General features: G+C 39.9%; 1 protein-coding gene across 4 annotated transcripts in view; it reads right to left on the minus strand.

Moving 5' to 3' along the window:
• Positions 1–4,572: 4,572 nt before the first annotated feature.
• The window catches only part of LOC110490041 (N-chimaerin), a 69,470-nt gene continuing 57,587 nt past the window's right edge, over positions 4,573–16,455 (minus strand). For 2 of the 4 annotated variants that reach the window (XM_021563139.3, XM_021563141.3), the window contains 5 exons: positions 12,407–12,580; positions 12,138–12,215; positions 11,628–11,765; positions 11,420–11,525; positions 4,573–8,768 (listed from right to left, as the gene is read on the minus strand). In XM_021563139.3, coding sequence (XP_021418814.1) covers positions 8,597–8,768; positions 11,420–11,525; positions 11,628–11,765; positions 12,138–12,215; positions 12,407–12,580 — 668 coding nt within the window. In that variant the 3' untranslated portion in view covers positions 4,573–8,596. Of the gene's footprint in view, positions 8,769–11,419; positions 11,526–11,627; positions 11,766–12,137; positions 12,216–12,406; positions 12,581–13,893; positions 14,220–16,455 lie in introns of those variants that run through there. The other 2 variants (XM_090200023.1, XR_002468646.3) reach the window with 2 other exon arrangements.

The raw sequence follows: 16,455 nt of genomic DNA on the forward strand, positions 1-16,455 counted from the left end.
ATTGGGGTGCAAAGGAGCAAGATAATAAATAAATACAGTATGGGGATGAGGTAGATTGGATGGGCTATTTACAGATGAGCTATATACAGGTGCAGTGATCTGTGAGCTGCTCTGGCAGCTGGTGCTTAAACTAGTGAGGGAGGTAAGAGTCTCCAGCTTCAGAGATTTTTGCAGTTCTTTCCAGTCATTTGCAGCAGAGAACTGGAAGAAGAGGCGGCCAAAGGAGGAATTGGCTTTGGGGGTGACCAGTGAGATATACCTGCTGGAGCGTGTGCTACGGGTGGGTGCTGCTATGGTGACCAGTGAGGTGAGATAAGGTGGGGCTTTAGCTAGCAGAGACTTGTAGATGACCTGGAGCCAGTGGGTTTGGCGACGAGTATGAAGCGAGGGCCAGCCAACGGGATCATACAGGTCGCAGTGGTGGGTAGTATATGGGGCTTTGGTGACAAAACGGATGGCACTGTGATAGACTGAATCCAATTTGTTGAGTAGAGTGTTGGAGGCTATTTTGTAAATGACATCGCCGAAGTCGAGGATCGGTAGGATGGTAAGTTTTATGAGGGTATGTTTTGCAGCATGAGTGAAGGATGCTTTGTTGCAAAATAGGAAACCAATTCTAGATTTAATTTTGGATTGGAGCCGTTTAATGTGAGTCTGGAAGGAGAGTTTACAGTCTAACCAGACACCTAGGTATTTGTGTTTGTCCACATATTCTAAGTCAGAACCGTCCAGAGTAGTGATGCTGGACGGGCGGGCACGGGCGGGCACGTGCGGGCAGCGACGATCGGTTGAAGAGCATGCATTTAGTTTTACTTGCATTTAAGAGCAATTGGAGGCCACGAAATGAGTTGTATGGCATTGAAGCTCATCTGGAGGTTAGTTAACACAGTGTCCAACGAAGGGCCAGAGATATACAGAATGGTGTCGTCTGCGTAGAGGTGGATCAAAGAATCACCTGCAGCGAGAGCGACATCATTGATGTGTACAGTACATTCGATATGGACTGAAGCTGTCTGGTAAGGCTTGCCATGAGCACAAGCTGCCTGATAATGTTTTGCAGCTTTTTGGAACATCAGCTGCTTACTCATTTAAGTCAGATCCCTCAGTTGCTGAACCTGCCATAGAGAGCCTTGACCAAAATGACGATGAGCCACTCTTTCTGTGAGCCAGCACAGCCTGTGTGTGGAGGGGGGTCTGGAAAAATCAACAATTAACCTGAATTAGGGCCAGACTAGTTACCATAATTTTCTCACATTGTCATTGACAGTTTTTTCTATTGTCTCTTTTTGGTCCATTTAGAGTGTATACAAAAAAATGTAAACAATGTTATGGTTAAAAATGTTAATGTTTCACTGTGACTTGTTGTAGGCTCCTAAGCGGACCATAACGGTAAAAACCAAACCAAATTAAGAAAACAACACAAAAAAATGAAATTAAAAATGAAATTATAAAACTAAGTAACTCCACCAGTGTTTCTTTTGGGTCACTTTTGCCGGTCCCAAGCCCGGATAAAGGAGGGTTGGAATTGTGACATAACAAGAATCGACAGAAGAAAGTTCATTTGCAGTTCTAAACAATATTTAGGGTGTTTTTTACTCACTTTTTGTCTCTCCCATGACATTATTCCTCTCTCCTACAGCGTCCATCAATATTACATGGCAAATTATGCAAATTAGGTGATAATGTTATTTAGCGACTTCTCGCGACTTTTAGGACAGCCAATAGCTACTTTCCTTACTGAGTTGGCAACACTGCATGTGATAAATACAATTTGATTTGATTAATTTGATCATATTGAGGCTACACAGTTTGTTTACATTTACATTGCTTACAAACTAGTAAAACAAGCTCAACAGTTGAACTAGGTTCATGAGGCATCTACAAGTTATATTCTTGAAGAATCAATGAGCATATCATTCATTTAAAAGTCGATAAATGGATGTAGCAACTGCAGATTGTCCCTTCAAGACTTGGAATCACCAAGATCTTCCTTTGCACAACGTCACATTTGTGATTAGCCTGTCCAGCACGGTGTTAAAGCTAGCAAGACCATCCCTCCTCTGAGATCATAGCTTCCAACTTAAGTAGCTGAATGTATCCTCGTGTCTCCTCCCCCCATTGAAAATGACTGGTTTCCAGTAGTTTGATTGCTAGAGATAGTGCCTAGTATAACTGATCCGTTAGTGTTTGTTCTTAAACATTTTAATTACACTATCCCGCCACAAGTCCCACTTTTTCGCTCGAGGAAGGCAGTTTGCCGTGGTTTGGTATAATCTTTAGGGCTCTATCAAATCTGTGTTCCGGAGATTGTGGAAGGAAACGGAATACAAACATTAAAACAGAATTCAACAGTGTTCAAAAATGTATTGGACTTGGGCAAATGAATAACTTTTATACTAAATTAATAAGACGTGAACAAAATTCATCAGTGATTCGTATTTTCCTGCAACTTTCTGAAATAGCACAGCAATGCCCCCAGATGTGTGTGGTGCGAGGTTATGTCCACACTTTGTGTAGCCATTATCGATGATGCTAATGATAACCGTCTTCTGGTAGAGATGGGAAGGTTTTCCCAAAAACCTTCTCAATTAAATGTTACTACAAAGTAGCCTACAGTATGCCTACCTGGCAGAATTATATGATTATTTGCATCAATCCAGTGGCCATTTGTTTAGCAAACTCTACAATCACGAGTGCTACAGACATTTTGAGAGCGGAAAAAATTAAAAATAATAATAATAATAAAAAGGGGGAAAAACTGAAACCAAAACGAATTTGGGAAAAAAATGAGAAGAGAAAAAAAAAAGTTGATTTTATACGGCCCTACATTTTGTAAAATTGGTAGTGGGCACCAATATTGACAATTTGATAGGAATCAAATATTTTGATAGCAATATGAGCAAGGCATGTCGTGATATTGGTTAATTCTTGCCAAAAAAAAACATACATGACTAAGCATACATGACTAAAACCCTCTCATAGACCTTGTTACAGGCTTAGCATACAGTCGTTCCTCCTTTAAAAGTTGCAGCGTACTGCTTGCACGGTGCCGCAGAATTCTATGGCATGTTATTTAAGTATGAACCAATGGTACTATTAATGGTAGTTAGTGCTTGTTTGACCACCAGAGGGCAAGTGCTAGCTTGACCACCAGAGGGCATCTATGAGAAGTATTTGATAGCCTTCAATAATGGCTGTACTTGAGAATGCAGGCACGCGGGAGATCGGGGTTCAATTCCCCAACGCGGAGGAAGAAGTAGGCTGTCCTTGTAAATAAGAATTTGTCCTTAACTGATTCCATATGTGTTATTTCATAGTTGTGATGTCTTCACTATTATTCTAAAATGTAGAAAATAGTAAAAATAAAGATACACCTTGGAATGAGTAGATGTGTCCAAACTTTTGACTGGTACTTTCTTAATTAATTAGATTAATATTATGGTGTTTATATTCCAAGGAAAATGAAAAACCCTGTGTTTCCGTTAGGATGGAACAGAAAATATGTACAACGTGACGGTTGGGAGTACAGTGCCTGGCTATTTAGCTATATAAAAAAAAAAATCTCCTGCGGGCACGTGGGAGACTGGGGTTCAATTCCCCGACAGGGAGTAAGGAGTAGGCTGTCCTTGTAAATAAGAATTTGTTCTTAACTGACTTGCCAAGTTAAATAAAGGTTACACTAAGAGTGTAATATTTCTACATCCTCATTATCTAATTATAGTCTAACCAACACCCAAACGGAGATTCAGTGAAAATAAAAATGTAATTGACTTATCAAGACTAGTCCCCATGCTTGTCTCAGAGCATCCCGAAACGGTGCTAAAATAGTTGTAGGCTATTGCTTCAAATCCTATTGCTTCTAACTTCAATATGCTCTTTAAATAAATAAGACCTACGCCACTTTTAACAGCACATTACTCAACACTACTGTAGGCTTACAGTATATTGAAAAATATGACGTGACTCTCCGCCAAAAATGACAGCGAATATTTCTGTAATTCAGTCATATTTATTCCCATAGTAATTCGTTATGGATCCATAACTAAATAAACATTGGCTGTTTGAAAGAGTATTTTTATGCTTTCATTAATAAAATAATAATAAAGATGTCATTATTAGTTACATTGTTTTAGTTTGAATGTGCAGACTGGCACTAAGAACAGAACAGCGGGAACATGTCCTTAGTCAGCGCCATGCCCCCTGAAGTGGTGCCAGTGTGGCACGGTGGGGGTCCACCCCCTCCCCTATGGGCTAGGTCAGTCTTCTGTGTGTGGCTCTGCGGCCCATCCCGTGCCCTCATGCCTTGAACCCTGCGCGCTTTCAGTGGATACAGCTGGAGAACTGCAAGGCAGCCCATTGTGCGCCACTAGGGAGCCATGACCAATATATTGTCCTGCTAATACATCTGTGAGAATATCCAATGGGCTTTTATTTCATTCTAAATTAATAAAAATCACTTTGTTTAGAAAACAACAATATTTTTTATATGATTTCGTCTTCAAATAACATAAAACGAGTGAGAAAAATGCAATTCTTCAACATGGGGTGATAATAATTTGTAAATAAAGCCAGTTTGTTATTTAGAATGATTTATTTATGTTTTTAGAGGGACAGAAACCAAAAACCTTCAGTCATCTCATGGGTCTCCCAGTCGAGGCCAGCACATGTATTGAACCAGCATCTGTAGCGACACAGCTATGCAGCGTCTTAGACCGTTGCACTACTTAGGCGCTGTACAATGTGATTGGTCGGGAGTGGCCTACAGTAAGAACAAAATAATTCTAACAAAATAAAATTATAAAAACCTTAGTGTAACAGTTTTCGTAAGTAATACTGAAGTCGTGCACAATTATCAGTTTCTATTTAGGTTTATGTCACCCATTCATTTTCAGTTAGAGACACAGTAGGACCCAAAAGCACAATCAGTGCTCTAACTCCCCCTTGCGCTGGTCTGGAGCAAAGAAGTGGTGACAGAGTACCTTACTAAACCACAAATGCACAATGTTCAATCACCCTTTTACAGGCAAGGCCATTAAGATTATCATCATTACATGTTCCTCAAAAAATGTGATATACCCGATCAAATGTATTTGAGGTCTTTGCTGTGTAGAAAAAAAACAAAATGACCTCTGAAAACAAGGATGGCAGAACACAGGAGTAATATCAGAACCCTTGCACAGAGAAACCCTGTTGCTGCACATTTCATGGAGGCTCGTCACAACATTAACTCTGAGATACATTGGCATTGAACATGTTAAGACTCTTAGGATGGGCGGAGATACCGATAACTATTATTGAGAAGGGAATTGTATTGATTCACCGTTTGTGTACCGTCTCTCCTAGAGGTTTGATATCAGACCACTTCTTACGTGAATGTTACTTTACTTTGATTTGTTTTGCCTTCCAGGTTACCCACTTGGTTATTTTGTAAATATATATTTTATGGAACAATTATATGCACCCATCTCATTGTTATTTAATTATTGGAGATATACAAATGTTTTTTTGTACCCACCATGCATCATGTCAGCAATGGTCATGTGAGGTAAAATGTGTAGTCATGGCACAAATATTAATTTTCACAAAGTCTGCTGCCTCAGTTTGTATGATGCCAATTTGCATATACTCCAGAATGTTATGAAGAGTGATAAGATGAATTAAAATGAATTGCAAAGTCCCTCTTTTCCATGCAAATTAACGGAATCCCCAAAAAACATTTCCACTGCATTTCTGCCCTGCCACAAAAGGACCAGCTGACATCATGTCAGTGATTCTCTCGTTAACACAGGTTGACGAGGACAAGGCTGGAGATCACTCTGAGTTTGAATAACAGACTGGAAACTTCAAAAGGAGGGTGGTGCTTGGAATCATTGTTCTTCCTCTGTCAATCATGGTTAACTGCAAGGAAACACGTGCCGTCATCATTGCTTTGCACAAAAAAGGGCTTCAGACAAGGATATTGCTGCCAGTAAGATTGCACCTAAATCAACTATTTATCGGATCATCAAGAACTTCAAGGAGAGCGGTTTAATTGTGGTGAAGGCTTCAGGGCGCCCAAGAAAGTCCAGCAAGCGCCAGGACCATCTCCTAAAGTTGATTCAGCTGCGGGATCAGGGCACCACCAGTACAGAGCTTGCTCAGGAATGGCAGCAGGCAGGTGTGAGTGCATCTGCACACACAATGAGGCAAAGACTTTTGGAGGATGGCCGGGTGTCAAGAAGGGCAGCAAAGAAGCCACTTCTCTCCAGGAAAAACATCAGGGACAGACTGATATTCTGCAAAAGGTACAGGGATTGGACTTCTGAGGACTTGGGGTAAAGTCATTTTCTTCGATGAATCCCCTTTCTGATTGTTTGGGGCATCCGGAAAAAAGCTTGTCCGGAGAAGACAAGGTGAGTGCGCGCTACCATCAGTCCAGTGTCATGCCAACAGTAAAGCATCCTGAGACCATTCATGTGTGGGGTTGCTTCTCAGCCAAGGGAGTGGGCTCACTCACAATTCTGCCTAAGAACACAGCCATGAATAAAGAATGGTACCAAAACATCCTCAGAGAGCAACTTCTCCCAACCATCCAGGAACAGTTTGGTGACAAACAATTCCTTTTCCAGCATGATGGAACACCTTGCCATAAGGCAAAAGTGATAACTAAGTGGCTCGGGGAACAAAACACAGATATTTTGGGTCCATGGCCAGGAAACTCCCCAGACCTTAATCCCATTGAGAACTTGTGGTCAATCCTCAAGAGTCAGGTGGACAAACAAAAATCCACAAATTCTGACAAACTCCAAGAATTGATTATGCAAGAATGGTCTGCCATAAGTCAGGATGTGGCCCAGAAGTTAATTGACAGCATGCCAGGGTGGATTGCAGAGGTCTTGAAAAAGAAGGGTCAACACTGCAAATATTTACTCTTTGCATCAACTTCATGTAATTGTCAATAAAAACCTGACACTTATGAAATGCTTGTAATTATACTTCAGTATTCCATAGTAACATCTGACAAAAACATCTAAAGACACTGAAGCAGCAAACTTTGTGGAAATGAATGTGTCTCATTCTCAAAACTTTTGGCCACGACTGTAGATTTTGGGATGTGAACACTGTTTGTTTGACCTGACGAAGATCCGTTTCAGATCGAAACGTTGTCAATAAAGCGGTGAATTGGGAGCTTTGACAGTGTGCAGGCCTTCTTGTTCTATACTAGTATTCTTTATTAGCCCAACGCCTATGTTTATAAGGATGCGCATATGACCAAACTTTGATAGGCAGATTTAACTCAACATAAACTTCCCACTGTTGAAACTTTCAGAATGTTAAAATGAAAACACTACTTTTACCAGTCACTAATGCTATTGATATTAATACAATCAATCAAAACTACCACTACTACGGGCGCTACTACTACTTTTAGACAGCTAAAGAAAGCACACATTTTCTTCAGGAAATATACAGTTTAAGTTATTTTGCCATAGTCTGAACCGGGGAATAAAGGGACACAGACACTGAGGCGGCAGGTAGCCTAGTGGTTAGAGCATTGGACTAGTAACCAAAAGGTTTCAAGTCTGACGAGCTGACAAGATAAAAATCTGTCATCCTGCCCCTGAACAAGGCAGTTAACCCACTGTTCCTAGGCCTTCATTGAAAATAAGAGTTTGTTCTTAACTGTCTTGCCTAGTTAAATAAACTTCAAAACAACCAAAACAGATAGACAATGTTGATAGGAAGGTTGAAAGGCACCATCACATACAATGATGCTGCAAGGTAAAAGTGGGAGGCTTGAGCACATTGGCTGCTCTTTGACAGTAGGGGCAGTGAGTGCCAATTGTGTGGCATGTCATTATAATGTAAATGCAATGGAGATGTACCGCTAATATGACATAGCACATTTAAGGCGCCCATATGGCTTGAGTGCTAGGACTACTGGCTGAAATTATATAAATATCCCACTGCATCTCTTAAAAAATAAGTCACCTCAAAAAGGTGTTTGAATGTAAAAGAACATACAAAGAACATCAAACAAAATAAAAAAGGTTTTTAACTGATGTTATACCCAGGTACATTAGTGATTCACAAGAAGAATAAACCCATCATGAAACAATGAGCCACATCTACAGTACAAGACATGGGCATTGAGGGCTTACACCATTTTAAAGTAGTAAAAGTAGCCAACAGGGTGGGGATTCCTATGGCTTGTAGCTTCAATGGCACTGCCCATGCTGTCACAGACACTATAATGTCAGAGATAAAGATGAGTCCTCTATCTCTTTGGTGTGACCCAATATCTGAAAACAAAACACATACTAGCTATCCAGAAGGAATGTGTGTTCCATCAGTTACCCCCGACAGAAATGGGGGGGGGGGGGTGAACATGCAAAAGACAAGTCTAAGGTACGTGATCCAAACCCAACAGACATCTCTTCAGACAGGGTTCTCTGGGAGTGGGAGAGAATATACAATGGCTCAAATACTCCATTATTATTAAAGTCTTGGTTTAACAAAGGGAAAATATTCGAAACACAATTGTCACTTCCTCCATTCTAAATGAGTAAATCCCTTATTCATGATTTCAGTTTCCTTCATTGTTTGTCATCCCCTTTCAGAACAGAATGTCTTCGTTCTTTATGAGCGTCTCCACCACCTGTCTCTGGTAGCGGATGTCATTGAGTGCCGTCATCGCATCCAAGTCTGGGGCACGCATGAGGGTGGGTCCAAAAACAATGCCAAGGTTTTCTGCATTCATCAGGTTGTCTTTATCATTTTGGGTTACCCTTTGAAGAGGAGCAGGAAAGGGTAACAGCAACAAAAAAAAGTGTCATTGACATGCTCATTCAATGCTCATTCAAAACCAATGAGTTTTCTACCATAAAACAATTATTGCCTACTGTTAAACACAACACGCCTAGTAAAAACTATGAATAAAAAAAAAAAAAGGCTTTGGTCTTTATTGCATAAGTATTTGTGCTAAGAATTTCCCTAAGTCGCACAATAAGTTGCTAAACAAACATTTACTCATTTTAACACTAGAACCGCCATTGGCAGATGGTCTCTGGCATTTGATTTGGTTGTGCATGTGATTCTGTACAGCTACTTTACGCACGCATTTTTGAGGTCACCCACCACATTTCTCATTGTCAATCGTCAATGATAATTCTTCAAGTTTTACCATTGAAACATCCATGCAGCATCTGCATGCCAACCATTTGATCTCCATCAGTTTCATGGGACAATATATTTAGATCTTCAATTTTGTAGGCCTACAGTGTTGCTTTGAATCATGTACAGTGAGCAAATTTTAGAGCAGATGGTGTTAACTGTAGCATACCTGTGTTTTGTTTCAATAAATGCACATATTTTGTCTATTGGCACATGCTGTGGAGTTTTGGCCACATGAGAAAAATGTGACCAGTCACACAATCATCCTAAAATCTCATAAGAAATTAGTACAGTACGTTATACTATTATTGGGGCGGCAGGTAGTCTAGTGGTTAGTGCGTTGGACTAGTAACCGGAAGGTTGCAAGATTGAATCCCCAAGCTGACAAGGTAAAAATATGTCGCTCTGCCCCATGAACAAGGCAGTCAACCCACTGTTCCTAGGCCATCATTGAACATAAGAATGTGTTCTTAACTGACTTGCCTAGTTAAATAAAGGTAAAATAAAAAATAATATTAGGTTCTGTAATATAGAATGCTATCATTATGTGACCTTGTAGACATTGATTCAGCTTTGATCTAACTTTATTAAACAAGCATCATTCGCCAGAGTAGCCTGTTCTCTGGGCAGCTGAACGAATAGAGCAGAGACTGCAAAGTAGAGAATCGAGCACATGCGCAGACGCTTCGGACCTTTAGCTTTCGTGAAGAGGGGTGCAGCCACTCCATTAAGATAAATCTGCAACATCGTCCTCCTTCCCTGACCTTTCCTAAGTATTTGTATTTTACAATGCTCTTAGAAGACAAACAAAATTGTTTTTAGGATGTTTGTTGTAACACCTAATTGCCAAGACAAACAGAATTGGTACCAACACGCTGATGTGTCTTTCCTCACTTCATGATTGAATTTGAATTATCTGAATAAGGATCATGACGATGAAGGGGGTGACTGAATTTACAATGTACAACGAGGAGTTCACAATGACAAGAAAAACAAAGTGAATGGATACGCAGACTGTATTGGAGATGCATTAGAATTTGGAACATCTCACAAGTTATTAATATGGAAAAACATTATATTTTAAATATGTCTATTTTATTTTATTATATTGCATTGTATTATTATAAAATACTATAACAGCAGAAATCAATTGACATGAGAGAAATAGAATACGACATCCATCTAAACTGGAGGAGGAAATAATTGTCCAAAAACAAACTTAGGTGGTAGTGACCTAACAATGAGTGTGAATTTGCGCAGTGTGTATATTCATATGGCCGATGCTCTCAGCTGGTGGTCGATGCCCTCAGCTGGTGGCCGATACTCTCAGCTGGTGCCAATAAGATCGACTATAGGCCTACTGTTGTTTCTGAATTAAATTGAACATTTTGATAGCTAAAATACTACTGTCTTTCATTGCTTCTCTTTACAGGAATAGCCATTTGCTTTCCAAACTATGTTTTTCTGTGATTGAATTTAGAAATACTGTAATATGGCTGGCTGGGCCTCTGCTTTTCAGTGACAGTTGCAACTCATCTATTTTGTATTTGCAGCGCTCACTGCCTTTCCTTCCGACTGAAGTTAATGATCCTCTGTGGCCAAATCATGCTTTAGTAGTCCATTTTGAATTATTGTCGACAAGGAGAAGGCTAATTAGGCAATATTATTTTATCAATTTAATTCAAATTACTTAAGGAAACCTAATATTCCCCCATAGTAGAAAAGTTTCTCTACTCTATTGGTCAGCTTGTCGAGAAAGAAATAGCCCAAACAGACTCTGGGAGAGTTGTGGGACGATATATTTCAAATTCATAAAACCAGTAGGCCTAGGTGCCATACATTTTTTTAAGCAATAAATCTGATGCAACAGATCAGAATGTTTAGCTTAAAACGTTGATAAACTACTTCTTTACATTATTACGGCAGCAATACGGACAAGGCAGTAGGCTACGCACAAGTTTGTATTTGGCTACCGGACAATGTAACAAAGTTGAAAACCAATAGAACATGAGAAATAAGCTACTAGTTTTAATGTCAGTAATAAAATGATTGCGTCCACTGATAGTGAGATTTTGTCTTGGCTACATTGAAGCATGGTAAAACATCCATCATATTATGTAATAAAATGCTCAAGTTTCAAACTACGAAGTAGCCACAGTATATGCTTTAAAAACGAATAGATTTGTACATCTAATCATTGTCTCTTCTCAATGACTAGGAACTGTATGCCTGTTTTACCATAATATACAACGATATCTGGTCTCACCTCTTTAAGTGGGCCATGAGATAACACAGTGTTTCACAGTGTGCAGGTGGCAGCAGCTTCAGACCTTCATGATGGGCCTCCAACCGCTTGTCTGGATCCGTTATCTCTAGAACCCGACAAACGCACACAGTCAGCGTCTGCAGTACAGGAACCATAATACACACACCCAATAACAAAATTCATAAAACGTGCTAAGTTTAGGACTAACTTGCTGCCTCCATAAACCTTGGGTAGGCTTCGTACGTGATAAGAGGAATGGGTAAATCCCTGAAATACAGTTTCAGTGCGCCAGTGATTATGTTGATGTCTTCATACACATTCACAGAAATGTCCGCCTTTTCACCATCTATTGGGAGACAGAGGGAGGATTTTAACTTGGCTATAGATGGGGCAGTTAATTAAAATATGCCACAAAGGTTGCAAGCATCCAAAAGGATAACTTAGAATGACATAGTTCTGTGGTTGTGCAGTCGGTCTAGAGATTATAAACTCAGTAGGCACTCAATGGCAGTTATCAGGTAAGGCCAATCAACAATGAAATAACTGTAATTAATGAACAATGAAATCAGTTTTTGTCCAACCTAGTTCTCCCGAATCTTACAACAATAGTGCTTGAAAAATGCTGTCCAGGCCTAAGTCCAATTGATACCCACTGACTGGCCCACCCAGAAAGCAGGCAACTGAATGAGATACGGTGGCAAAGAAAAAAGGACCTTGCCTCTGTCGAAAGCCAGCTTCACATCTTCAATCAGATCACTGAAGCCTGAGATTCTGTACAGGCCCTCAGACTGAACACCTCCAGTTAGAGGAGGAGGGGAGAGAAAGACAATGACGAATTAAACGGCTTTACATTTTCATCAAATTAACATCTCTCCATTACTCATCAGGAAATTTGAACAAAGTAACATGAACATTGTTACTGGAGGTTGTCAAACCATTACCCTATAGCAAAAAAACATCCCAAGTGGGTCATTTTCCACTGCTCACCTCGAGACTCAATCTCTTGTATGCACATGTCCACCACCATGGGTCGCTTGGAATTGTGGGCTTTTACCAGTGTCGTAAGGTCACAACTGTATACTTTTTTGACATGCTTGAGGTCAGGCTTGCAGTCATTTGGCACCATTTTGGAACACTGCTTGTGGACATTCAAACCGCAATCTGGGGAGAAAAAAAAGATGGGATTAGCAAAAATGCTGCATCATTTAATTTAACCTTTATTTAAGTCTCATTATCACAATTAAAAATGGCAGGTAGTAGTGGAGCAGCACTAAAGTATTATTCTGTTACAATGTATAAAGAATGTCCTCAATGTTATTTCCAATTGGAGTTGAATTGTGTATTTTTTAATTGAACCTTTATTAATGCAAGCGGACCCATTGAGACCAGTCTCCGTTGCAAGGGAGCCTTGTATTACAAGAGCATCAAGCAATTACACATTAGAAAGAGAGACAAATACTTATAATCAAGAAAAGTACAAGAGTAAGAACCCACAATATCATGCACATCATTTCTTAAGGTCTCTGATCAATTTGCCCTTAAAAGTGGCATTGAAAAATAGAGCATGTCGTCAGTTCCGGGTGGGTTGCCAAGGCTGCTGATGTCACCTTGAGCAACTCAAGAGAAGAATAGAAAAAGCAAGATCTAACTCCACCCTTAATTATTTCCTAGCGAAAATAAAGCATTAAGCAGTGGTAGTTTTTGTTGTTGTTGTAGTATGGAGGGCAAATAGGAAAGTGTCAAACATACATTTATTGCTAACTTGCTACGTTAGGCCTATTTGAAATAATTAAAGTTTCATAATGCTTAGGTTGTTACAGTCACTTATGCCAGCACCAATGTACTGGCGTTAGTGAATGCACTTGACATTCTGCCAACTTTGAGAAAAATTACTAATCGGAGTGGTATTTTGTGTTGGCCGATAAAGAACCTAGAATACAGCACACAGGACACACATGCACCCACAGACAGCAGTCTAAATCCTGTGACGTCAACTTCTTTCTCGGTGCAAGGTCAGTAGTGAGATGATGCTCTGATATGATTTGGCATCTTAAGGTCAATGATGAAAAGGCTAGTAGGCAATGAACTAATGACCACCATGTGATCTTGAGACACACACGTTTATATGACAAGCTTTGGTGTTGTTCCTCACAGGCTGCTATGCAGTAGGGGCTAAAGGTGTGTGGTCTTGAAGGAGTAGGGCACAGCAAACTGGTACATACTGGTAGAGGCTAGCCCACCGAGCACCAGCCCAAAAAGAGTTTCCAGATCAAATCACTCATATCCTTAAGCCGAAATCACAGAGGGAGACTTGTGAAAGTTGCATGTGTGAGTGTAGCAAGCCTCCGTGCCAGGAAAAGCCGTAATAAACAGTTATATTACTCCTTGAAATTAGTCTTTCCAGACAGACTTACTGGAACCAAAAAAAAGTATTGAACAAATCTAAATGTATTTAATATACTTCAAATAGCTACCCTTTGCCTTGGTGACAGCTTTGCCCAATCTTGGCATTCTCTCCATCTGCTTCACCTGGAATGCTTTTCCAATAGTCTTGAAGGAGTTCCCACATGTGCCGAGCACTTCTTGGCTGCTTTTCCTTAACTCTGCGGTCCAACTCATGCAAAGTATCTCTATTGGGTTGAAGTTGGGGGATTGTGGAGGCCAGGTCATCTGATGCAGCAATCCATCACTCTCCTTCTTGGTCAAATAGCCCTTGCGCAGGCTGGAGGTGTGTTGGGTCAATGTCCTGTTGAAAAACAAATGAGAGTCCCACTAAGCGCAAACCAGATGAGATGGCGTATCGCTGCAGAATTCTGTGGTAGCCTTGCTGGTTAAGTGTGCCTTGAATTCTAAATAAATCATAGACAGTGTCACCAGGAAAGCACACCCCAAACCTTCACACAGCCTCCTCCATGTTTCACGGTGGGAACCACACGGAGATAATCCTTTCACAAACTCTGTGTCTCACAAAGACACGGCGGTTGCAAAATTAAGGCCTGATTCACGCAGTCTCCTCTGAACAGTTGTTGTTGAGCTGTCTGTTACTTGAACACTGAAGCATTTATTTGGGCTGCAATTGAGGCTGGTAACTCCAATGAACTTATCCTCTGCAGCAGAGGTAACTCTGGGTCTTCCGTTCCTGTGGCGGTCCTCATGAGAGCCCGATTCATCATATCACTAGATGGTTTTTGCGACTGCACTTGAAGAAACTTTCAAAGTTCTTGAACATTTCCGAATTGACTGAAGGTTCATGTCTTAAAGTAAAGATGGACTGCTTATTTCAGCTTTTCTTGCCATAATATGTACTTTGTCTTTTATAACAACAAAAAATATTTGACCTTTATTTAAAACTTCTTAGAGCTAGGATCTATTTTCCTGAATTTCTGCCTGACTGATGTGCCCAAAGAAAACTGCCTGTTACTCAGAAGCCAGGATATGCATATATTGGTAGCATTAGATAGAAAACACTTTGAAGTTTCTAGAAATGTTACAATAATGTCTGAGACTATAACACAATTGATATGGCAGGTGAAATTCCAAAGAAAAACCAAACAGATTTATTTTCTTTGAGCTCCCATTGCAATTCCTATGGCTTCCACTAAATGTCAACAGTCTTTGTTCATTGTTTCAGGCTTGTTTCTTCATAAATGAGCAAGAAGTTTGAGTTTTTGTACAAAGACTCCAGGTTCAAAATCAGTCAGTTGGCACGTGGTGAAGAGGATGCACGCTTAATCATTTTACTTTCTATTGAACATACTTCTTTCCGTATGAAATATTACAGTTCATTTACATTTTAGGATACCCGAGGATTAAATAGAAACAGTTTGATTTGTTTGAACAAAGTTTAGCTGTAACTTTTTGGACTCCTTTGTCTGCATGTTGAACGAGTGGATTACTGAAATCGATGGTGCCATCTAAACAGACTTTTTGGGATATAAAGAAGGATTTTATCTAACAAAACGACCATTCATGTTGTAGCTGGGAACGTTGGGATTGCAAACAGAGGAAGACTTTCAAAAGTAAGTGATTTATTTAAATCGCTTTGTGATTTTATGAAGCCTGTGCTGGTTGAAAAATATGTTGATGTGGGGCGCTCTCCTCAAACCATCACATGGTATGCTTTCGCTGTAAAGCCTATTGTAAATCGGACAACGCAGTTAGATTAACAAGAATGTAAGCTTTTAAATTATATAAGATACTTGTATGTTCATGAATGTTTAATATTACCATTATTTATTTGAATTGCGCGCCCTCAAATTTCACCAGATGTTGTCGACAGGTAGCGGGACGCCTATCCCTATTAACAAGGCAAGTCAGTCAAGGACAAATTCTTATTTACAATGACGGCCTATCCCGGCCAAACCCAGACGACGTTGGACCAATTGTGCGCCGCCTTATGAGACTCCCAATAACGGTCGGTTGTGATACAGCCTGGAATCGAACCAGGGTCTGTAGTGACGCCTCTAGCACTGAGATGCAGTGCCTTAGACCACTGTGCCACTCGGGAGCCCCGGCACTGCATCTCAAAATGTATAGCGCGTTGGATATTATTAATTCTAAATCCGTTTTTTTTACATGGATGATACATTGGAGATAATATAAGGCAAGTATTAGAAACAATAGAACACTATGAAAAATCTGGTAAACCAGGCCTGCTATTCATAGCGGACATTGAAAAGGCTTTTTATATAAATGCCTGAAACATTTCAATTTAAAATAATCTCTTATAAAAATCATGTATAGTCATGTATCATGTATAGTAACCCTAGGTGTAAAATAGTAAATAATGGCTACATCTCAAAGTTTTAAACGGTCAAGAGTAAAACAAGGTTTCCACCATTTCTTTATTTTAACTTTATTTAACCAGGTAGGCCAGTTGAGAACAAGTTCTCATTTACAACTGCGACCTGGCCAAGATAAAGCAAAAACAACAAGAGTTACATGGGATAAACAAACGTACAGTCAATAACACAATAGAAAATATGTATACAGTGTGTGCAAATGAAAGATGTAAGGCAATAAATAGGCCATAGTGG

This window comes from Oncorhynchus mykiss, chromosome 15 (assembly GCF_057628025.1).
Source record: "Oncorhynchus mykiss isolate SJ-2025 chromosome 15, ASM5762802v1, whole genome shotgun sequence".
NCBI lineage: Eukaryota > Metazoa > Chordata > Actinopteri > Salmoniformes > Salmonidae > Oncorhynchus > Oncorhynchus mykiss.